This window comes from Saimiri boliviensis, chromosome 14 (assembly GCF_048565385.1).
Source record: "Saimiri boliviensis isolate mSaiBol1 chromosome 14, mSaiBol1.pri, whole genome shotgun sequence".
Taxonomy (NCBI): domain Eukaryota; kingdom Metazoa; phylum Chordata; class Mammalia; order Primates; family Cebidae; genus Saimiri; species Saimiri boliviensis.
The window spans coordinates 27,236,067-27,259,357 of NC_133462.1; the positions used below are offsets into that span (position 1 = coordinate 27,236,067).

The 23,291-nt window shown below is 42.8% G+C and overlaps 1 protein-coding gene across 5 annotated transcripts in view; it reads left to right on the top strand.

Annotated features, from left to right (window-relative positions):
- Positions 1–1,349: 1,349 nt before the first annotated feature.
- Positions 1,350–23,291, top strand: part of LOC101045674 (uncharacterized) — an 80,279-nt gene continuing 58,337 nt past the window's right edge. For 2 of the 5 annotated variants that reach the window (XM_074385640.1, XM_074385639.1), the window contains exons 1-3: positions 1,350–1,538; positions 17,474–17,550; positions 19,892–20,018. In XM_074385640.1, the coding sequence (XP_074241741.1) occupies positions 17,506–17,550; positions 19,892–20,018 (172 nt within the window). In that variant the 5' untranslated portion in view covers positions 1,350–1,538; positions 17,474–17,505. Of the gene's footprint in view, positions 1,539–17,473; positions 17,551–19,292; positions 19,396–19,891; positions 20,019–23,291 lie in introns of all 5 variants that reach the window. The other 3 variants (XM_074385642.1, XM_074385641.1, XM_074385643.1) reach the window with 3 other exon arrangements.

Consider the following 23,291-nt stretch of genomic DNA (forward strand, 5'->3'; position numbering starts at 1 on the left):
CTTCTTCTCCTTCTTCTTCTTCTCCTTGTTCTTCTTCTTCTTCTTTTCTTCTTCCTTCTTCCTTCTTTTTTTTTTTTTTTTTTTTGAGACGGAGTTTTTGCTCTTGTTACCCAGGCTGGAGTGCAATGGCACGATCTCGGCTCACCGCAACCTCCGCCTCCTGGGTTCAAGCAATTCTCCTGCCTCAGCCTCCTGAGTAGCTGGGATTACAGGCACACGCCACCATGCCCAGCTAATTTTTTTTGTATTTTTAGTAGAGACGGGGTTTCACCATGTTGACCAGGATAGTCCCGATCTGTCGACCTCGTGATCCACCCGCTTCGGCCTCCCAAAGTGCTGGGATTACAGGCTTGAGCCACCGCGCCCGGCCTCTTCTTTCTTCTTTCTTCTTTCTTTCTTTCTTCTTCTTCTTTTTTGAGACGGAATTTCACTCTTGTTGCCCAGGCTGGAGTGTAATGCTGTGATATAGGCTCACTGCAACCTCCGCCTCCCAGGTTCAAGCAGTTCTCCTGCTTCAACCTCCCAAGTAGCTGGGATTACAGGCACCGGCCACCATGCTCAGCTAAGTTTGTGTTTTTGGTAGAGATGGGGTTTCTCCATGTTGGTCAGGCTGGTCTCGAACTTCTGACTTCAGGTGATCTTCCTGCCTTGGCCTCCTAAAGTGCTAGGATTACAGGCGTTAGCCACTGCACCTGGCTGCTAGCCACTGCACCTGGCTGCCCAGCTGCTTTTTGCTTTTTTTTTTTTTTTTTTTTTTGGGTGGGGGGACTGCAACCTCTGCCTCCTGGGTTCATGCAGTTCTCTGCCTCAGCCTCTCTAGTAGCTGGGATTACAGGCACCTGCCGCCACGCCCAGCTAAGAGCAGGGGTTTCACCATGTTAGCAGGCTGGTCTCGAATTTCCTGATCTCGTTATCCCCCGCTCCCCGCCTCGGCCTCCCAGATTGCTGGGATTAAAGATGGGAGGCACCGTGCCCGGCTGATGAATTTACTTATAACGTTTTATCAAATTAGCTCCAGTATTGATAATGCACTATTACCAAAGTGAATGTTGATTTTCTTTTGAACAAAAATTTTACGTATTAATATACATAAAATAGTTTTGTTCACATTTTGAATAAATTGAAAAAGAGAGCAAAAAAGAGACCGAATTTTCCCATGCTCTGCCTTGGGCCTGGCTCAGCTCAAGAAGGAAGCCCTGCCTGAAAACGCTGCAGCTTAGGTTGTCACTCGTTCTTTATTCAGCTCAGCGTCTGACCACGTCTTCTGTCACTCAGGGTCAGAGAAGGCGGGGTCTTAAATGTTATCCAATCAAGGACGCTGGTCTGGGAACTGTCCAATCAGGCACACAGCGGGAGCGGACAGGGCGGCTTCCGGGATATGGCGGGGTCTTTGTCTCATGCTGCGGCTGGAGCTCCATGTCTCTTCTTCCCTGGTCTCTGCCCTCTCCTTTTAGAGGCCGAGCCTCTGTGACCCTGTGACCTGCAGGTATTGGAGATCCACAGCTAAGACGCCAGGACCCCGTGAAAGCCTAGAAATGGTGAGAGTGCTGGGTCCGACATTCCGACAGAGGGGTTGGGGCTGATTGGAACCAGTGGGAAGTGGCTGTGGCGGGGCTCAGGCCTCCCCGCTGTCAGCTCCACAATCTGTGCCTCTAGTTCTCCTTGCGCAGCTGGGCTTCAGTCCCCTTCAGCCATAAGATGGCGGCTGCCGGGCGTCCTGTCTTTTCCCTGCCCGGCGACTGTGCCCTGGCCTGGAGCCTTCTCTGGGCAGCTCTGCACCAGCAGGCTCCCTCTCTCGGATTATGCAGGGATCACTGGAGGATCCTCAGGACGAAATCCTGACTCGGCTTGCGGGTTCATGAATGGGAAGAGCTTAGGTGCATGGAGTTCCCAGGCTTGCTTTTTTCCTATTAAAAATTTACGGGCGTCACCGTGAAAATATTATATAATTAAAGAGTGATTCAGAAATTGTAGAGCACCCAGCTGTAGTTTGTAATTTGTGGTCCATGGAAGGGACTTGATGGAAAGATTTTTGTAAGGTTCAGGATAAAGAAAATCAAATTCAATAATTGGCGAGGTATAGTTATGTAATCCCCCCCAACCCCGCACCCCAGACAGTCTCACTCTGTTGCTCATGCTGGAGTGCAGTGGTGTGATACCGGCTCATCGCATCCTCTGCTTCCCGGGTTCAAGCGATTCTCAGTCCCTCAGCTTTCCAGTAGCTGCAACTACAGGCAGCGGTCACCACACCCAGCCAATATTTTTTTTATTTTTAGTAGGGACGGGGTTTCACCATGTTGGCCAGTCTGGTTGCGAACTCCGTATCTCAGGTGATCCACCCACCTTGGCCTCCCAAAGTGCTGGGATTATAGGAATGAGCCACCACGCTTGGCCTAGTTTCTTGATTTTTACAATCTAGGTGGCAATACCCTGGTTGTGTAATCAGAGCTTAATTGACAGTTTAGATAAGCCTGAATTTTGTTCCAGCAATGTAGTAATTTACCAAAAACATGCTCTTGAATTTAGTTTTTTTTTTTTTTTAAAGAAATTGAAATCCGGGACTAGAGCCACCTCAGTCTAATTGTCTGGCGGGTGGATCACAAGGTCAGGAGATCGAGACCGTCCTGGTCAACATGGTGAAACCCCATCTCTACTGAAAATACAAAACATTAGCTGGGCATGGTGGCGTGTGCCTGTAATCCCAGCTACTCTGGAGGCTGAGGCAGGATAATTGCCTGAACCCAGAAGGAGGAGGTTGCTGTGAGCCGAGATCCTGCCATTGCACTCCAGCCTGGGTAACAAGAGTGAAACTCCTTCTCAAAAAAAAAAAAAAGACATATCTGTACCTTGAAAAGATTTGTTCACTTATTTTTACCTAAAGTTTCTTTTTCTTTTTTTTTTTTTTTTTGACACAGTTAATCTCTGCCACCAGGCTGGAGTGCAGTGGTGGCATCTCGACTCACTGCAGCCTCCAAATCCTGAGTTTATGTGTTTCTCATGCCTCAGCCTCCCAAGTAGCTGGGACTACAGGTGTGAACCACCATACCCAGCTAGTTTTTGTATTTTTAGTAGAGACAGGGTTTTGCCATGTTAGCCAGGCTGGTCTCAAAATTCTGACCTTAAGTGACTCACCTGCGTGAGTCTTCCAAAGTGCTGAGATTACAGGTGTGAGCCACTGTGCCCGGTGGACCTCAGTTTTTTAACTGTATTTTGCATTTAATTAGTAGAGATTGAAAGGCAAGAAAATATTTCCAAAGGGCGTAAAATACGTTACAAAACATTAATATCTAATAATATATTTATTTGTTGAAAATTTTTATTTACATTTTTCTTTCTCAGCGTGAATTTAGAAATTTTCTCTGGTGTTTTTTTTTTGTTTGTTTTGTTTTTTTGAGACAGTCTTGCTTGATCGCCAGGCGCCAGTCTGGAGGGCAGTGGCGCAATCTCAGCTCACTGCAACCTCCACCTCCCGGGTGCAAGCAATTCTCCTGCCTCAGCCTCCTGAGTAGCTGGGATTACAGGTGCGTGCCACCACGTCCAGCTAATTTTTGTATTTTTAGTAGAGACGTGGTTTCACCATGTTGGCCAGGATGGTCCCGATCTCTTGACCTCATGATCCGTCTGCCTAGGCCTCCCAAAGTGCGGAGATTACAGGCGTGAGCCACTGCGCCTGGCCTCTGGTGTATTTTTTATGACTCAGTGATTTCAAACAGAATTCCATCTAGCTTTTAGAACGTTAGCTACCAAGGAAAATAATAAAGAAAATTTCTATGCAATTTCAGCTGTAGAAAATGAATACATTTCTACAAAAAACGTGGTAGATAATTGGTGAGTTACATAGATTTCTGAAAACTTCAGTTCTTTTTTTTTAGCCAGGTAAACTTGTGGCAATGAATATCTTTGTTTTAATATCCTGGTTTTTGTTTGTTTGTTTGTTTGTTTTTGAGATGGAGTCTCACTGTGATGCCCAGACTGGAGTACAATGGTGCAATCTCAGCTCATTGTAACTATCACTTCCCAGGTTCAAGTGATTCTCCTGCCTTAGTCCCCTGAGTAGCTGGGACTACAGGCACATATCACCACACCCGACTAATTTTTGTATTTTTAGTAGAGATGGGGTTTCACCATGTTGGCCAGGCTTGTCTTGAACTCCTAACCTAAGTGATTCCACCACCTTGGCCTCTCAAAGTACTGGGATTACAGGTTTGTGAGCCACCAAGCCTGGCCCTATATCCTGTTATTTTGATTTTTGAGCTTAATGCTAAATTTTATTTTATTTTATTTATTTATTGTTTGAGACGGAGTCACCCGTTGCCCAGGCTGGAGTACAATGATGTGATCTCGGATCACTGCAGCCTCCAGCTCCTGGATTCAAGCGTCTCCTGCCACAGCCTCCCGAGTACGGATTACAGGCATCTGCCACTACGCCTGGCTAATTTTCGTCTTTTTAGTAGAGACAGGGTTTTGCCATGTTGGCTAGGCTGGTCTTGAACCCCTGACCTCAGGCAATCCGCCTACCTCGGCTTCCCAACGTGTAATTACAGGTGTAAACCACTGTGTCTGGCTAATTGTTTACTACATATTTTTTAATACAAATAATAAAGTAATACATTTATTGTTTGAAAGAAATAAATACTTTTTCTTTTCTTACTCAGGTATAAAATGTAAGCACTTTAAAATTTTCTCCCCTTATGTGAAGACTTTGTTTGAGGAATTTTGGGAAGGTCTTTTTTTTTTTTTTTTTTTTTTGATGGAGTTTCGCTCTTATTACCCAGGCTGGAGTGCAATGGCGCGATCTCGGCTCACCGCAACTCCCGCCTCCTTGGGTTCAGGCAATTCTCCTGCCTCAGCCTCCTGAGTAGCTGGGATTACAGGCACGTGCCACCATGCCCAGCTAATATTTCGTATTTTTAGTAGAGACAGGGTTTCACTATGTTGACCAGGATGGTTTCAATCTATTGACCTCGTGATCCACCCGCCTTGGCCTCCCAAAGTGCTGGGATTACAGGCTTGAGCCACCGTGCCCGGCGGGAAGGTCTTATTGCAGATAAAGTTGATATTTTTTAAAGATAGTTTCTTGACTTTTTAAAATAAAACAGATACATTTAAAAAATTGAATTTCAAAGGTGTATTGCAACAGGAGGAAGCAGCAAATGTAAGATTTTTAAAGATTGCAAAGATTAGGCAGAAAAGGGCTATTTTTTTTCTAGGGAAAAGCAAACAAGATTAGTAAGGAGGTTGGAGGGGAATGTTTAAATGTTTAATTGGAGGGTAATAAAATCAGAATTTAGATCAGAGAATGCTTTACCCTGAAGTCGGCATGTTCTTAGGAGGGACATAAAATGCGGTTGTATGGTGGCTCAGACTGAGCTCAAAGCTCAGGAGCCTGTAGGAAGAAAATAAACTTGAGTTCAGTTTGATTAAGAAGTATTTTGTGGCTGGACGCGGTGGCTCAAGCCTGTAATCCCAGCACTTTGGGAGGCCGAGGCGGGTGGATCACGAGGTCGAGAGATCGAGACCATCCTGGTCAACATGGTGAAACCCCGTCTCTACTAAAAATACAAAAAATTAGCTGGGCATGGTGGCGCGTGCCTGTAATCCCAGCTACTCGGGAGGCTGAGGCAGGAGAATTGCCTGAACCCAGGAGGCAGAGGTTGCGGTGAGCCGAGATCGCGCCATTGCACTCCGGCCTGGGTAACAAGAGCGAAACTCCGTCTAAAAAAAAAAAAAAAAAAAAAAGTATTTTATGTTGACCACTGAAGACAAAGTCGCTGATTTTTGAATGAGAAAAAGGAGAAAATGTGGAATCATTTTTCTGGCTGTGTGATAGGTAAGAAAAGAAAGCACCATTTAAATCATAATGGAAAGGGTTTTTTCTTTTCATAAGGTGTTCCTGGAGAACACAAAGAATATTTTATTAATCACAGCTGTTTATCATCTATGTGCTTCATCTTTTCTCACCTTTTTCTTGGTCCTATACTTACTTTTTGGGGGTTGTATCTTTTTTTTTTTTCTTTTTTCAGATGTTAGTTTTGCTCTTGTTGCTTAGGCTGGAGTGTAATGACAGAATCTGGGCTCACCACAACCTCTGCCTCCCAGGTTCAAGCAATTCTTCTGCCTCAGCCTACTGAGTAGCTGGGATTACAAGCACGCGCCATTATGCCCTGCTAATTCTGTATTTTTAGTAGAGACAGGGTTGCTCCATATTGGTCAGGGTGGTCTCGAACTCTGACCTCAGGTAATCTGCCCAACTCTGCCTCCCAAAGGGCTGGGATTACAGGCATGAGCCATTTCGCCTGGCTGGGATTGTATCTTTTGTATAAAAATGGTAAATATAACTACAGTGTTCTGCTGAGTTCTGTGAGTAACTATCAAATTGGTAAATTTCAGAAACATTATGGAAGTCCTTAATTTTTAAACAGTATCTCAGAAGCATAGATGGACTTACAGAGTTTGTGGCTGGCATCTGCAGTGAGGACAACGTTATGGGACTAAGCCCTGAATCAGGGTCTGTGCTGATTCTTGGTGGTGTCAGAATTCAAGTGTTGGACAGTAAATTGGTGTTGCAGAATTGCTTCATGTTCAGCAAACTACAGATTTGATGCTAGAAGAAAGATATTACAGTCTCCTGGCCTAGAATAAAACTCTGGGTGTCCAGGAATGGGAGGCTGTGCTCTGCTCTACACAGGCTGTCACACTGTTTCTTGTTCTGTGATTCCAGCTGTCCTTCCAGGTGACAGAGGGCTAAAAACTTAGAGAAAAGAAGCTCTGATGACAGACCCCTTTTGCCACAGCTGCCACCACAAGATTTTCACCCACTCACAAACATACCCACTAGACAGTAATGTGTCCACACCTCTCCCAGGAACTACACTCAGGTGATCAAAAATTTTACCACAGCATTTTTGATCATCGTGGGGTTTTTTTTGCCAAAAACTTACAAAAGTGTCTACAAGTCTCCTGGCCTATTCTCACCTCCAGACACTCAATCTGCAGTAGCAGCAACCTGTTTTCTCCACCACCCTAGGGTTCTGGACCACCAGTTCATAATGTCTGCCTGCATGGACCCAGAAATAAATTAGAGTACAGCCCCACCAGCCACCATATGTAGCACAAACCAGTCCTTCAGCCTGCATTGCACTCTTTCCCACCCAGGTATTTTTTTTTTTTTTAACTTTTATTTGTGGTTTAGGGATACATGTACAGGTTTGTTGTAGAGCTAAAATTGTGTCATGGGGGTTTTGTGTGTAACTAAATTTTGTAACTAAAGTATTAGCATTGGACCAAAGAAGTATTTTTTCTGACCGTGTTGCTACTCCCACCCTCTACCCGTAACTAGGCCTCAGTGTCTGTTGTTCCTTTCTGTGTTCCTGTGTTTTTCACTTTTTAGCTCTTATAAACAAAATGCATTTGGTTTTCTGTTTTTACATTACTTTTCTAAGAATAATGGTCTCAAGCTTTATCCATGTTGCTGTAAAAGACATAGTCTTGTTTTTGGTTGTTTTTTATTGCCACACAGTATTCTATGATGTTTATGTGCCATATTTTAAAATCGTGTTTTTTTTGTTTTTTTTTTTTTGATACGGAGTTTCGCTCTTGTTACCCAGGCTGGAGTGCAATGGCGCGATCTTGGCTCACCGCAACCTCCGCCTCCTGGGTTCAGGCAATTCTCCTGCCTCAGCCTCCTGAGTAGCTGGGATTACAGGCACGTGCCACCACGCCCAGCTAGTTTTTTTGTATTTTTTTTTAGTAGAGAGGGGGTTTCACCATGTTGACCAGGATGGTCTCGATCTCGACCTCGTGATCCACCAGCCTCGGCCTCCCAAAGTGCTGGGATTACAGGCTTGAGCCACCGCGCCCGGCCTTAAAATCGTGTATTTTATGTTACGTTGTATTGTTTTATTTTTGGAAACAGGGCCTCACTCTGTTGCCCTGGCTAAAGTACAGTGGCTTGATGTTGGTTCACTGTAGCCTCAACTTCCAGCCTCAAGGAATCTTCTTTATGAGACAGTGTCTCTCGTTGCCCAGTGCGAGTGCAATGGCGCAGTCTTGGCTCACTGCAACCTCTGCCTCCTGGGTTCAGGTGATTCTCCTGTCTCAGCCTCCTGAGTAGCTGGGATTATAGTCACCTACCACCTCCATGCCTGATTAATTTTTGTATTTTTAGTAGAGACAAGGTTTCACCATGTTGGACAGGCTGGTCTTAAACCTCTCACCTAAGGTGATCCACTTGCCTTGGCATCCCAAAGTGCTGGGATTACAAGCATGAACCATCATGGTGGGCCAAGCAATCCTCTTGCACCCCAGCCTTTCAAGTAGCTGGGACTACAGGTGTGTGCCACCACGCCTAGCTATTTTTTTTTTTTTTTACTTGTTTTAGAGATTGATTTCTTTATGTTGCTCACTCTGGTCTCAAACTCCTGAGCTCAGACAATCCACCTGTTTTGGCATCTCAACGTGCTAGGATTACAGGCATAAGCCATTGTGCCCAATTATACTAAATTTTCTTTATCCAGTCTACCATTGATAGGCATTCAAGTTGATTCCATGTCTGCTATTGTGACTAGTGCTGCAGTGAATATGCTTGTACTTAGGTCTTTATGATAGACTAATTTATATTTATTTGAGTATATACCCAATTATGAGGTTACTTGGTGAAATGGTAAATCTGGTTTTAGTTCCGCGAGGAACTGTCACACTACCTTTTACAATGGTTGAATTAATGTATACCCTTAACAGCAGTGAATAAGTATTTCCTTTTCTCAGCAACCATCACAACATCTATTTTTTGACTTTTTAATAGCTGTTCTCACTGGTGTGAGATCGCATCTTGTGTTTTTTCTTTGCATTTTTGTAGTGATTATTGATGAGCATTTTATTCTATGCTTGTTAGCCACATACTTGTCTTCTTTTGAAAAGCAACTTTTTCATGTTTTTTGTCTACTTTTTAGTGAGGTCTTTTTTTTTCTGTAAACTTGTTTTAAGTTTCTTACGGATTCTAGATATTAGACCTTTGTCAGAAGCATAGTTTGCAAATATTTTCTACTATTTTGTAGGTTGTCTGTTTACTGTGTTAATAGTTTCCTTTTCTGTGAAGAATCTCTTTAGTTTAGTTAGGTCCAATTTGTCAATTTTGGCTTTTGTTGCAATTGCTAAGTTACAACAATTCCTAAGTTATCTTCCAGGGTTTTTTTTAAAATGATTTTAAAATACACATTTCAGTCTTTAATTCTTCTTCTTCTTTTTTTTTTTTTTGAAGACGGGGTTTCACCACGTTGATCAAGCTGGTCTTCCCGACCTCAGGTGATCCGCACACCTTGGCCTCCAAAGTGCTTGGATTACAGGCATGAGCCACCACGCTTGGCTAGTCTTTAATTATTCTTGAGTTGATTTTTGTATATGGTGTAATAAAGTGGTCCAGATTCAGTCTTCTACATAGTACTAGTTAGTTATTCCACCACCATTAAAAAATAGGAAATTCTTTCCACATTTCTATTTCTATTGCAACCTTCGTTGAAAATCACATGGTTTTAGGTGTATAGCATTATTTCTGAACTCCCTATTCTGTTACATTGGTCTGTGAATTTGTTTTTGTACCATGTTGCTTCGTTTACTGTAGCTCTGTAGTATAATTTGAAGTCAGGTAACGTAATGCCTTCAGCTTTGTTGTTTTTGCTTATGATTACCTTGGCTATTTGGACCCTTTTTTGATTTTAAATATATTTTAAATAGTGGGGTTTTTTTCCCTTTAGTTTTGTTAAAAATATTTTGGTCCTTTGATTAGAATAGCATTAAATCTGTAAATTTTGGGGGCAGTATGATCATGCTTAGGATATTGATCTTTTCTATTTATGAGCATAAAGTTGTTTTCTGTTTGTTTGTGCCATTTCTGATTTCTTTGAGCATTGTTTTGTAATTCTTACAGATATCTTTCACCTAGCTGGTTAGCTGTATTGGTAAATATTTTCTTTTTATGGCAATTGTGAATGTTATTGTGTTTATGATTCATATTTGGTTTGGATGTTGTTGATTTACAGGAATGCTACTAATTTTGTACATTTATTCTGTATCCTGAAATTACACTGATGTTGTTTGTAAGTTTAAAGAGCTTTTCTGCCAAGACTATATGGTTTTTCAGAGGTAGAATCAGGTAGTCTGCAAACAGGGATAGTTTGATTTCCTCTCTTCCTGTTTAAATGCACTTTATTTTTATATTTTGCCTGATTTCTCTGACCAGGACTTCCAATTTTATCTTGAACAGTAGTGTTGAAAGAAGGCCTCTTTGCTTTGTGCCAGTTTTCAAGGAGGAATGCTTCAAGCTTTATTTTATTTTTTATTTCTTATTTTTTGAGATAGAGTTTTCTTTTGTTTCCGGGGCTGGAGTATAGTGGCACAATCTTGGCTCACTGTAGCTTCCACCTTCTGGGTTCAAGTCTTCTCCTTTCCTAGCCTTTTGAGTATCTGGGATTATAGTCAACCACCCTCACACCTGGCTAATTTTTGTATTTTTAGTAAAGACAGCATATTGCCATGTCAGCTAGGTTGATCGCAAACTCCTGACTTAATGTGATCCACCTGCCTTGGCCTCCTAAAGTGCTGGAATTATAGGTGTGAGCCACTGCACCCATCTGCTTCCAGGTTTTGTCCATTCAGTATGTTGGCTGAGGTTTTGTCATAGATAACTTATTATTTTAAAGTATGTATACTTTCAATGCCTAAGTTGTTGAGGGTTTTTAACATAAAAGATGTTAAATTTTATCGAAAGTTTTTTCAGCATCTGTTGAAGTAATCTTGGGGTTTCTGTCTTTAGTTCTGTTTAATGTCATGAGTCACATTTATTGATTTGTGTATGTTGAACCAACCTTGCATTCCCCAGACAAATTTTACTTGATCATAGTTTTTTAGCTATTTTATATGCTGCTGGATTTGGTTAGTCAGTATTTTGTTGAGGATTTTTGCATTAATGTTCAAAGATATTGGCCTGATTTTTTTTTTTTTTCTCTGCCAGGTTTTGGTATTAGAGTAGTGCTATTCTTACATAATAAGTTGGAGATAAGTTACTTTTTCTTAATTTCTTAAAATAGTTTTAGCCAGGCGCGGTGGCTCAAGCCTGTAATCCCAGCACTTTGGGAGGCCGAGGCGGGTGGATCACGATGTCGAGAGATCGAGACCATCCTGGTTAACATGGTGAAACCCCGACTATACTAAAAATACAAAACATTAGCTGGGCGTGGTGGCGCGTGCCTGTAATCCCAGCTACTCAGGAGGCTGAGGCAGGAGAATTGCCTGAGCCCAGGAGGCAGAGGTTGCAGTGAGCCGAGATTGCCCCATTGCACTCCAGCGTGGGTAACAAGAGCGAAACTCCATCAAAAAAAAAAAAAAAAAGATTTGATTTTGTTACTTTTTGTCTGCTGCTAGCTTAAGGGTTGATTTGCTTTTGCTTCTTGCATTCTTTTATTTATAATGTCAGGTTGTTAAATGAAGATCTTTCTAACTTTTTGATTTGGGAGTTAAATGGTACAAATTTCTCTCTTAACACCACCTTCGCTGTATTGCAGAGATTCTGGTGTGTGTGTGTGTGTGTCTGTGTTTGGTTGTTCTTTTTCTGTTTCTTTTAATTTTTTTTTGAGATGGAGTTTTGCTCTTGTTGCCCAATTCGAGTGCAATGGCACGATCTCAACTCACTGCAACCTCCGCCTCCTGGATTCAAGCATTGTCCTACCTCAGCCTCTCAAGTAGTTGGGATTAAAGGCATGTTCCTCCATTCCCACCTAATTTTTATAATTTTAGCAGACATGGGGCCAGGCTGGTCTTGAACTCCTAAACTCATATGATATGCCTGCTTCACCTTCCCAAACTGCTGGGATTACAGGCATGAGCCACAGTGTGTGGCCTGTTTTTTTGTTCTTATTTGTTTTTTTTTTTGTTTGTTTGTTTTTGGTTTTTTTTTTTTGAGATGGAGTTTCACTCTTGTTACCCAGGCTGGAGTGCAATGGCGCGATCTCGGCTCACCGCAACCTCCGCCTCCTGGGTTCAGGCAATTCTCCTGCCTCAGCCTCCTGAGTAGCTGGGATTACAGGCACGCGCCACCATGCCCAGCTAATTTTTTGTATTTTTAGTAGAGATGGGGTTTCACGATGTTGACCGGGATGGTCTCAATCTCTCGACCTTGTGATCCACCTGCCTCGGCCTCCCAAAGTGCTGGGATTACAAGCTTGAGCCACCGCGCCCGGCCTGTTCTTATTTGTTAAAAAACAAAAACAAAAAAACTTACTGGTTTCTGCCTTAATTTCATTGTTTACCAATAAGTTATTCAAGTGCAGGTTGTTTAATTTTTATGTAGTTGTATGGTTTCAAGTTGTTTTCTTTTTATTGAATTATATTTGTGTCAAGCTGTGGTCTGTATGGTTTGTATAATTTTGAGATTTTGAATTTACTGAGAATGTTTTATTTCTGATTGTGTGGTCAGTTTTAGAGTATATATAAAAATACCTCTATCTATATTTATATATATATATTTTTGAGACGAGGTGTTGCTTAGTCACTCATGCTGGAGTGAAATGGCACAATTTCGGCTCACCACCACTTCTGCCTCATGGGTTCAAGTGATTCTCCTGCCTCAGTCTCCCGAGTAGCTGGGATTTCAGGTGCCCACTACCACGCTCAGCAATTTTTTTGTATTTTTAGTAGAGATGGGGTTTTGCCATGTTGGCCAGGCTGGTCTCAAACTCCTGACCTGAAGTGATCCACCTGCCTTGGCCTCCCAAAGTGCTAGGATTGCAGGCGTGAGCCACTGTGACTGGCGAGAAGAATGTATGTTATGTTATGTTTAGACAAAGAGTTCATTAGATGTTTATTAAAAATATTTGGTCAAGTGTTAAGTTTAGGTCCTAATATTTTGTTACTTTTCTTCTTCCATTATCTGTCTACTAGTGCCTGTAGGATGTTGTAGTCTCCCACTATTATTATGTCAGAATCTAAATCTCTTTATAGGTTTCTAAGAACTTGCTTTATTCATGTGAACCCATGAATTTTATATAACACCTTTCTTCTGCTTTTTTTCCCCATAAACACTTACATGTGTGCACAGTGTGCAGAATTTAGATGTTCAAGAGTTGAAAAAAAAGTTGAGACCTGCCTGTTGTAAAAGAAAATATAAGTTAGAAATAAGAGGCTTAATTAGTCTACATACAAATGAGAGAAAATAGCTTACTGAAACCTCTATTCTTAAAACATTTAGATTATGTGTAGATTTTTATCTTCCCTCTTTTGAAATGTATGTAAATTGTATTAACAGCTAAATAAATGTTTTGTCATTTTTTTTCTTTTTGACTCAGGATTATCTTTATCTGGGACCTGACATTAATTGCTTGGTTTTTGCCGGGCGTGGTGGATCAAGCCTGCAATCCCAGCACTTTGGGAGGCCGAGGCGGGTGGATCACGAGGTCGAGAGATCGAGACCATCCTGGTCAACATGGTGAAACCCCGTCTCTACTAAAGATACAAAAAATTAGCTGGGCATGGTGGCACGTGCCTGTAATCCCAGCTACTCAGGAGGCTGAGGCAGGAGAATTGCTTGAACCCAGGAGGCGGAGGTTGCGGTGAGCCGAGATCGCGCCATTGCACTCCAGCCTGGGTAACAAGAGCGAAACTCCGTCTCAAAAAAAAAAAAAAAAAAATTGCTTGGTTTTTGTTTTGGCAAAAGATGATTCTTATTATTTTCAGTCTTTTAAAGTTGACACAGATTTGTTCAGAGTAAAGCTCATTCCAAGAGCACGTAAAAGTTGAGCATAAAAGCAGGATTAAACTTAGCATTACAGAATTATAAAGACTAAAAGATACTGAGTAAGTTATTTAACAGAAATGTGATTATCCAAGGTGATTACTTGCAGGCTGAATTATTTATACTACAAAAGCAAAAAGAGTTCAGTTTTCCTTCCTTCCTTCCTTCCTCCCTCGCTCCTTCCCTTTCTTTCTTTCGAGATGGGGTTTCTCCCTGTTGGCCAGGTTGGTCTCGAACTCCTGACCTAAGTGTGATCTACTCACCTCGGCCTCCCAAAGTGCTGGGATTACAGGCGTGAACCACCGCGTCGTGCCTTGTTTTTTTTTTTTTTTTTTTTTTTTTGAGATGGGGCTTAGCTTTTGTTGGCCAGGCTGGAGTGCAATGGCACAGTCTCGGCTTATTGAAACCTCCACCTTTCAGGCTCAAGCCATTCTCCTGCCTCATCCTCACAAGTAGCTGGGATTATAGGTTCCTGCTACCACGTTTGGCTAAGTTTTTCTATTTTTAGTATAGATGGAATTTTACCATGTTGACCATGGCTGGTCTCAAACTCCTGACCTCAGGTGAGCTACCACCTTAGCCTCCCAAAGTGCTGGGATTACAGGCATGAGCCACCATGCCTGGCCTCAGTTTATAAAATGAACAGTGGAGTCTGTTGTCAAACTTTGATTTCTATTTATTATTTAGTACAATTAGCATAGTTATGTGTAGTGTTTGTAATTCATACACATTCAATAGTATTTTCTACAATAGTATGAGTATAAAGTCACAATATTTACTTTGAATGCATTCCTTAGTTATTTTAATATTGTGTTTCAATTTAAAAAGTAAATTTTCTCAACTGAATTATACTTACAGCAAATTTTTGAAAATCTTATATACATTTGGATTAGTACATTAAAATTATTGATATTTACATATTTATAAATAATATCCAAAGAAAATTTACTATCAAATTGTTACAGTAGCTATTAGTCGGATATGATTATCAATTTACCCAGTAAGGATAATTATATGTAACCATAATTTTAGTGTCTTTTTTTTTTTTTTTTTTTTTGAGACGGAGTTTCGCTCTTGTTACCCAGGCTGGAGTGCAATGGCGCGATCTCGGCTCACCGCAACCTCCGCCTCCTGGGTTCAGGCAATTCTGCCTCAGCCTCCTTAGTAGCTGAGATTACAAGCACGAGCCACCATGCCCAGCTAATTTTTTGTGTTTTTAGTAGAGACGGGGTTTCACCATGTTGACCAGGATGGTCTCGATCTCTTGACCTTGTGATCCACCTGCCTCGGCCTCTGAAAGTGCTGGGATTACAGGCTTGAGCCACCGTGCCCGGCTAGGGTCTTTTATTTTACAAATTGGAATGCTGTTTTTTTTTTTTTTTTTTTACATTAAGCACAATATAGCAATTTATTTAGATCCTTAAAATGAATACAAAGGGAAATAACGATCACAAAATTATACATGCTACAACAGTGTGTCATATATTAGATGGTATAAATGAATACACCAGGATGGTGTTTAAAGATAAAACTAAATATCCAAAATGCAGCACTCATTGGTTTGCTCCTTCAACACAACGGACTTTTATACAGATCTAAAAGATGTCAAAATTAGTAGCTGCAATGTCAATTCTTGCATGTGACTTTAGCTTAAAAGATTTCAGATCCGGGCGCGGTGGCTCATGCCTGTAATCCCAGCACTTTGGGAGGCCGAGGCAGGTGGATCACGAGGTTAAGAGATCGAGACCATCCTGGTCAACATGGTGAAACCCTATCTCTATTAAAAATACAAAAAAATAGCTGGGCATGGTGGCGCGTGCCTGTAATCCCAGCTACTCAGGAGGCTGAGGCAGGAGAATTGCCTGAACCCAGGAGGTGGAGGTTGCGGTGAGCCGAGATCGTGCCATTGCACTCCAGCCTGGGTATCGAGCGAAAACTCTGTCTCAAAAAATGAAATTAAAATTAAAAATAAAAAAAATAAAAATATTTCAGAAAACATCTGAAATACCAGTTTTTGTTTTTGACAGCTGTAAATGTGAAGTATATTCAGAACAAGAAAAATCCTATAATACAAGAGAGTCCAGATATATATCTTATGTGGCTAGCCTCTGTTGCGGAATGCTGTTATTACAGGACAGATAAAGGCAGGTGATGTGGCTGCCCCAAAACCTTAATAGCCTTCCAGTTAGCTATGTTGCAGGCTCACATATATTCCACTGTATTACCACAGGAAGATTTTAATTTTTTGTCAAAAAGTGCTGGTGGAAGTTGTCAGATATATTTCCATATAGATTCTGCTTTCAATGGCTAGAAGATTAGAGAGCAGCAGAGATTTTAAAAAAAATCTTTTAAAATTCTATTAATAATATGCCCCCTTTCGGCCGGGCGCGGTGGCTCAAGCTTGTAATCCCAGCACTTTGGGAGGCCGAGGCGGGTAGATCACAAGGTCGAGAGATCGAGACCATCCTGGTCAACATGGTGAAACCCCGTCTCTACTAAAAATACAAAAAATTAGCTGGGCATGGTGGCACGTGCCTGTAATCCCAGCTACTCAGGAGGCTGAGGCAGGAGAATTGCCTGAACCCAGGAGGCGGAGGTTGCAGTGAGCCGAGATCGTGCCATTGCACTCCAGCCTGGGTAACAAGAGCGAAACTCGTCTCAAAAAAAAAAAAAAAAAAAGAAAAAAAATATGCCCCTTTCTTCATAGTACTCATGTTTCTCATGCTGAGAGTAGCTATGCACTTTGGGCATTTAGAGAGAAATTATTTTTAGTGAAATATTTTTTGGCCAACTTAATAAATCTTACATCTGATCTCAGTTTTCTTCTTAAGACGCTTTTAACTTCTTTTTTCTCTCAATATAATCTTGAAGTGAGAGTTGTTTTTCTTTGGAATGCTTTGTGTATCTGTTTTAGAAGCCCTATTAGTATCACATAAAGTCTGTGAAAAGTGTAGGCTGTCACAGTGAGAACTCTAGGAGTTATCTCTATCTGGATGCATGCTGGAAATCCAGTAGTATTTCTTCCATGTGACCATTATAAATAGAAACCCATGGCTTACGTAATGCTCTTATTCCCATTATTATGAGGGTGCAGTTCTACCCAGGAGTCCTGCAGGCTCTCCTCCTGCAGCTCAGGCTTCACTCTCTAATGTGACACTAAAGTGCTGCTGTGGCGATTGGCGTCCACCTAAGATGTGAGCTGCTACCTGTAAACCTTGTGCTGTGGGCTGTATCTCAGTGGCAGATCGTAGGAAACAAAAGAGAACACTGACCACCAGAAGAGGAGAAGCAGGAGAGCTCTAGCCCAGTCCTAGCAGTACAGAGCCACTGCTTTAAAATACAAGTAGCCAAAAAGATAGCACTCTGTTCAACCACTTTTGTAGAAGAGTGAAAGTCTACCCTAAGCAGGCACCTGGCTTCAAGTTGCAAAACTGCCTTCCGTCCAGAAGATGTAAAAAGCTTATTTTGTCATTGATATAACCAGTGAGCATACATGAATGGCCTCCCCAAGGACCAGGTGAATTTAGAATGAACTATGTATGACATGGTGCTTTAAATTCTACTTGTGAACTAATTATGGTAACTGTCTTTCTGTCTTTTTAATCTCTTAAGCAGACTGACTATAATATGTGTGACATTCAGATTTAATTGTGTAACGAAACAGTTTTTTTTTTTTTTTTTTTGAGACAGAGTTTCGCTCTTGTTACCCAGGCTGGACTGCAATGGCACGATCTTGGCTCACCGCAACCTCCTCCTCCTGGGTTCAGGTAATTCTCCTGCCTCAGCCTCCTGAGTAGCTGGGATTACAGGCACGTGCCACCATGCCCAGCTAATTTTTTGTATTTTTAGTAGAGACGGGGTTTCACCACGCTGACCAGGATGGTTTCGATCTCTTGACCTCGTGATCCACCCGCCTCGGCCTCCCAAAGTGCTGGGATTACAGGCTTGAGCCGCTGCGCCCGGCCATGAAACAGTTTTCTTTCTGTTCCATTATTGTGGTTTCTCTGGAGCTGAAGATAATTTCTTTAAAAATTGTATTTCCCAAACACTGTGTAGAATTACCAGACCAAATATAAACACATAAGGTACCAACCAAGCTTTATTCTACAGGGGACTTTTCCTCTCAGGCTTCCAGTCAACTCACTGGAAATGCATACTGTCACCTAAATATGCAGGCAGAATTGTGTCTCTGCCTGTTTAGTATCTATAGTGCTCTACGGTGACTTTTAGAGAGGCTAGACCAGCTTTTTACAAACTTTATGGGCATATATTAATCATTTTAATTCTTTTTTTTTTTTTTTTTTTTTTTTTTTGAGACAGAATTTCACTCTTGTTAACCAGGCTGGAGTGCAATGGCACGATCTCGGCTCACTGCAACCTCCGCCTCCTGGGTTCAGGCAATTCTCCTGCCTCACCCTCCTGAGTAGCTGGGATTACAGGCATGCGCCACCATGCCCAGCTGATCTTTTGTGTTTTTAGTAGAGATGGGGTTTCACCATGTTGACCAGGATGGTCTCGATCTCTTTACCTCATGATCCACCCGCCTCGGCCTCCCGAAGTGCTGGGATTACAGGCTTGAGCCACCGCAGCCAACCCTTGAGTGAGTTTCTTAATCCTGAGCTACAATTTGATTGCACTGTGGTCTGAGAGACTGTTATAAATTCTGTTCTTTTGCATTTGCTGAGAAGTGTTTTACTTCCAATTATGTGGTCATTTTTAGAATAGGTGCAATGTGGTGTCAAGAATAATGTATAATCTGTTTATTTGGGGTGGAGGGTTCTGTCAATGTCTGTTAGGTTCGCTTGGTCCAGAGCTGAGTTCAAGTCCTGGATATCCTTGTTAATTTTTTCTCATTGATCTGTCTAATATTGACAGTGGGGTGTTAATGTCTCGATATTAAGTCTCTTTGTAGGTCTCTAAGAACTTGCTTTATGAATCTGGGTGCTCCAGCATTGGGTGCATATTCAGGATAGTTAGCTCTTCTTGTTGCATTGATTCCTTTACCATTATGTAATACCCTTCTTTTTCTCTTTTGATCTTTGATGGTTTAAAGTCTGTTTTATCAGAGACTAGAATTGTAACCTCTGCTTTCTTTTTGCTTTCCATTTGCTTGGTAAATATTACTCCATCTCTTTATTTTGAGCCTCTGTGTGTGTCTGCACGTTAGATGGGTCTCTTGAATATATCACGCTGATGGGTCTTGACTCTTTATCCAATTTGCCAGTCTGTTTTTTTTTATTGGGGCATTTAGCCTATTTACATTTAAGGTTAATATTGTTATGTGTGAATTTGACCCTGCCATTATGATGGTGGTTATTTTGCCCATTGATGTAGTTTCTTCCTCTCATTGATGGTCTTTACAATTTGGTATGTTTTTCCAGTGACTGGTACCAGTTGTTCCTTTCTATGTCCTTAAGGAGCTGTTGTAGGGCAGGCCTGGTGATGGTGTTTAGGTTTTCTTTGCACTTATCTTTCTTTGGTAAATGAAAGCTCTCTTCTTTGTTTACAGGCCAGAAAAACTGAAAACAAATAAACAAACAAGAAAACAGGCTCTTTCACTTACTGGATGTTTGACAAAATAGTTTTTTGGGGCCAGAACATTGGCATTACTGGTGAGCTTGTTAGAAATTCAGTAACTCAGATTTTATTTCAGATCTGCTGAAAAAAATAATCTGCATTTACAAGATGTCCAGTTTTGTACACATTAAAATTTGAATGGTACCTTCTAACTCAACATGTCTACCTTGTATGAAAAAGATGAACAACTATGTCTTTTTCTTCTGAAAAATATACAGAACTCATTCTGTGTTATGTAAATATAGCACACAAAAATGCACGTTAGTGTTTATGCCCTCTATTTTCCGCTTTATCATCCAGACAAGTATCATATATATGCTGATGTTGTGGATATTATGCTACTCTCTCTTCTCAGAGTTAGAGAATATGTTACAAAATGCTTGTATATTGACAATTATTTTATTGGATTGTTTCAGCCACTCTTATAAGTCAGAACCAATTCTACTCACTTTCTCATTTTACCTTGAGTCAAATGAAACATTCTGCCCATACCCACTTTGTAAAATATGTGTGTTTGTGTGTGTTTTCTAGGGACTGTTGACATTTAGGGATGTGGCCATAGAATTCTCTCTGGAGGAGTGGCAATGTCTGGACACTGCACAGCAGAATTTATATAGAAATGTGATGTTAGAGAACTACAGAAACCTGGCCTTCCTGGGTGAGGATAACTTTAATATGGAATTCCAATATAAACTAAAGGTTTCATTAATTTTTTGTAGAATATATTTTGCTTACTTATGCTTTCAGATTTCTGTTTTCAAGAAAATCCTGGGGAAATTTCTTTAAGATATTTTATTTTGACCCGAACTTTCCATATTCCTGAGCTGATCTGTGTCCTTCACTTTAGTGGTAATTTCAGTAGTTTAGTGGCATAGAACATTGTTTCTCACACCTTAAAATCTAATTGCTGTGCGACCCGCAGAGACCCTTCCCGAAGCAAATGAGAGCGAGGAGTTGTTAAGCCGAGTCCAGGTTTATTGGGATCTGCGGGCAACCCAGGCGGGAGGGGAGCTGAGCTGCACCCAGCAGCTGCCGGAGAGGGTTTTTATAGGGAGGGGGCCTGCTTAGGTTAGGTGTTGCGGAGTGATTGGTGGAAGGGAGAGCAGAGGAGGGTTTTCTGTGTGCCAGAAGGGGATTGGTCACCTCTTGGCGGGCTTAGGTTTGAATTTTATTGGCTGTCTTGTTTCTAGGCAGACTACTGCAACTGCCAAGGGGTGGGGGATGGGGGTTGACTTTAGGTTTGGCGGGTTAAGGCTGAGCAGTGATTGGTCGCCCTGCGCTACCAGGCAGAATAGGGTCTGCAGGCGGACTCCAGGAAGTGGGGGACAAAATGGAGGACTGTGGGTTTTTCTACCAAACATTCCCGACTCCTTAAAAAGGAAAAAGGGCGACGAAGTCGTTCTGGCTACTTCCTGCTGGACTTGGGCGAAGAGGGGCCATCTTAAGGAGTCTGGGAGATTGGCAGAGGGGTGTAGGTGTAGTTTGGTGTTGGGTGGCTGGATACCGGCTGCAGCATCATTTGGTTGATGGTAACTCGGGTTAGTTCTTGAAACCGACGTTGGAGGAACTGGAAAAAACAAGGAGCAATGAATAAAACAAGACAGATAATTAGTAAGGGACCAAGTAGTGGGGATAGAAGGGTGTACATGGAAGACGACCACCATGCGGAGGCCTCTGTTGAAAACTTATAATTTTGGAGGCTGGTTTTGATTTTTTGGAGATTTTCAATTCGCGTTTCTACCAGTCCAGATTCGTTGACATAGTAGCAGCATTCCTCTTGTAGGAAGATGCAGGTTCCTCCACGCTCCACCGTCAGTAGATCCAGCGCCCTCCGATTTTGTAGGGCTACCTGGGCGACCGAGGTGATCTGTCATTGGAGAGATGCTAGAGACGCCACTGAGTCCTCGATGGCTGCCTGAAGTTGTGAGGAAAGGTGAGCCAGAGCTTGGTGAGAATGGAACAATGCCCCTCCTCCCAACCCAGCAGCCAGCGCGGAGCCTGTAAGGTACAGGCCCACAGCCACCGGGGGGAAGGCCGCCCTTCGGGTGCAATGAGATGGAGCCTGCGGGACCTGTAATAAGAGGAACTCAGCCGGGGAGTAGACAGTGAGTTGAGGTACTAGGGTGACTGGAAGGCATAAGAGGGTTGGAGGTTGGCTAGAGGACAGGTTTTTGGTTAGGGTGCCATTGCACCAGAAGAAGATGCCTCGTGGAGTGGTTAGGCTGGTTGAAACCCACCTGGTGTGGTTACAATAGGAATAATTGTGGCCTAGGGAGTAGCAGGCCGGGAGCTGAGACTCAGGTAAGGCATAGAGTTGTACGTTAGGAATGGGAGTAAAGGGGTTAGATGATTCCGAAGCATTACGCGGAAAGGGAACCGGTACCGCAACGAGAGGAGTCTGCCCAAGAGTGGCACACAAAAGGCAGGAGGTTAAGTTAGTAAGTCTGGACTGATTGGCAAGTGCCAATCCTTCCCTGAGGAGGGTGATCCATGAAAAGGGGTGTTGCGGGGTTGGAGCTGAGTGTTTAGGATGTGCTCCTGGGTATGTATGGCAGATTGAACCTGCGTAGAGGTTAGGACATAGGCGCGCCATATGTACAGGTGTGAAGACAGGTACATCTGCTTTGGGAAGTCATAAAGGGCTGCCTTTTGAGGGCTGGTCCATTTTTGGTCCCAAGGGTCAGAGATGGTTAGAGTGAATTGGTTTTTTTTTTCCCTCAGTGGTGGGAGTTTTGGATAAAAGTGAGTGATGGGTTTGACCGCTTGGGCTTGGGTATGGCGTTGTTTTTCCAGGTTACAGGTTGACCAGACACAGCCCAGACAAGAGTACCAGGAAGAGGTTTGACAGGTTGAAGGCTGTCTGTAATGGAAGCAGAGTACAGGGTGGGTGACTTTGGAATTATAAAACCTAGAAAAGTTGAGTTGTAGGGGACGTGAGCCCCCCATTGCGGGGCAGTCAGTGGTGGCTAGGATTGTGAGAGTAAGGAGGGAGGTTACAGATATGTTGTGTTTTGGTATAGTTTTCAGTAAGGAAGAATCTCCAGACATACTGAGAGGAGCTAAGTTTTGGTAAGTTTGAGAGATAGAGGGCCAGTAGGAGTACACTCCCAGCGGGGAGAGAGGGAGCCATCAGGGCACCTCTTTATTCGGGACAGGTGGACCCACGATGGGATTTGTGCGACCCTAATGGCTGAAGGGGTGGCGAGGATAACTGTGTAAGGACCCTCCCACCGAGGAACTAGGGGCTTTTGGGTAAGGGTTTTTTTTGAGGACCGAGTCTCCAGGGGAGATTCCCTTGGAGCTGGTAGGGGGATTAGAGGGGTGAGGTATGGAGGAGTTGGCGTGTTCCCTGAGGAGGTTTCTGAGGAGGGTGAAGTAGGGGAGGTAGTTTTCTAGAGGGGTTGTGTTTGGAGGTGGAGGGGTGGACAGCAAAAAGGGGCGCCCGTAAACGAGTTCGAACGGGCTGAGCTGTGATGAGCCCCGTGGACGTGCCTGCAACCTGGCAAGGGCTAGAGGAAGCAGGGTGATCCACGACTGTCGGAGTTCTAAGGAGAGTATGGTGACCTGCTCCTTGATGAGCCCATTGGCTCGTTCCACCTTACCAGAAGATTGAGGATGGTAGGCAGCGTGGAGTTTCCACTGGATTCCTAGAGAGGTAGAGACCGCATTAGTGACTTTGGAGATAAAGGCAGGGCTGTTGTCGGACTGGATGGTAGCCAGGAGCCCAAAACGAGGAATGATGTCCTGGATTAGATGGTGGGCCACTTGGTCAGCCGACTCAGAGGTGGTAGGGAAAGCCTCTATCCATCCTGAAAAAGTGTCAACCAGGGTTAACAAATACTTAAAGCGTTTGTGTTTAGGCATATGGGTGAAGTCTACTTGCCAGTCCTGACCCGGTAGGAACCCGCGAAGCTGGTGGAGTTGCTGAGAG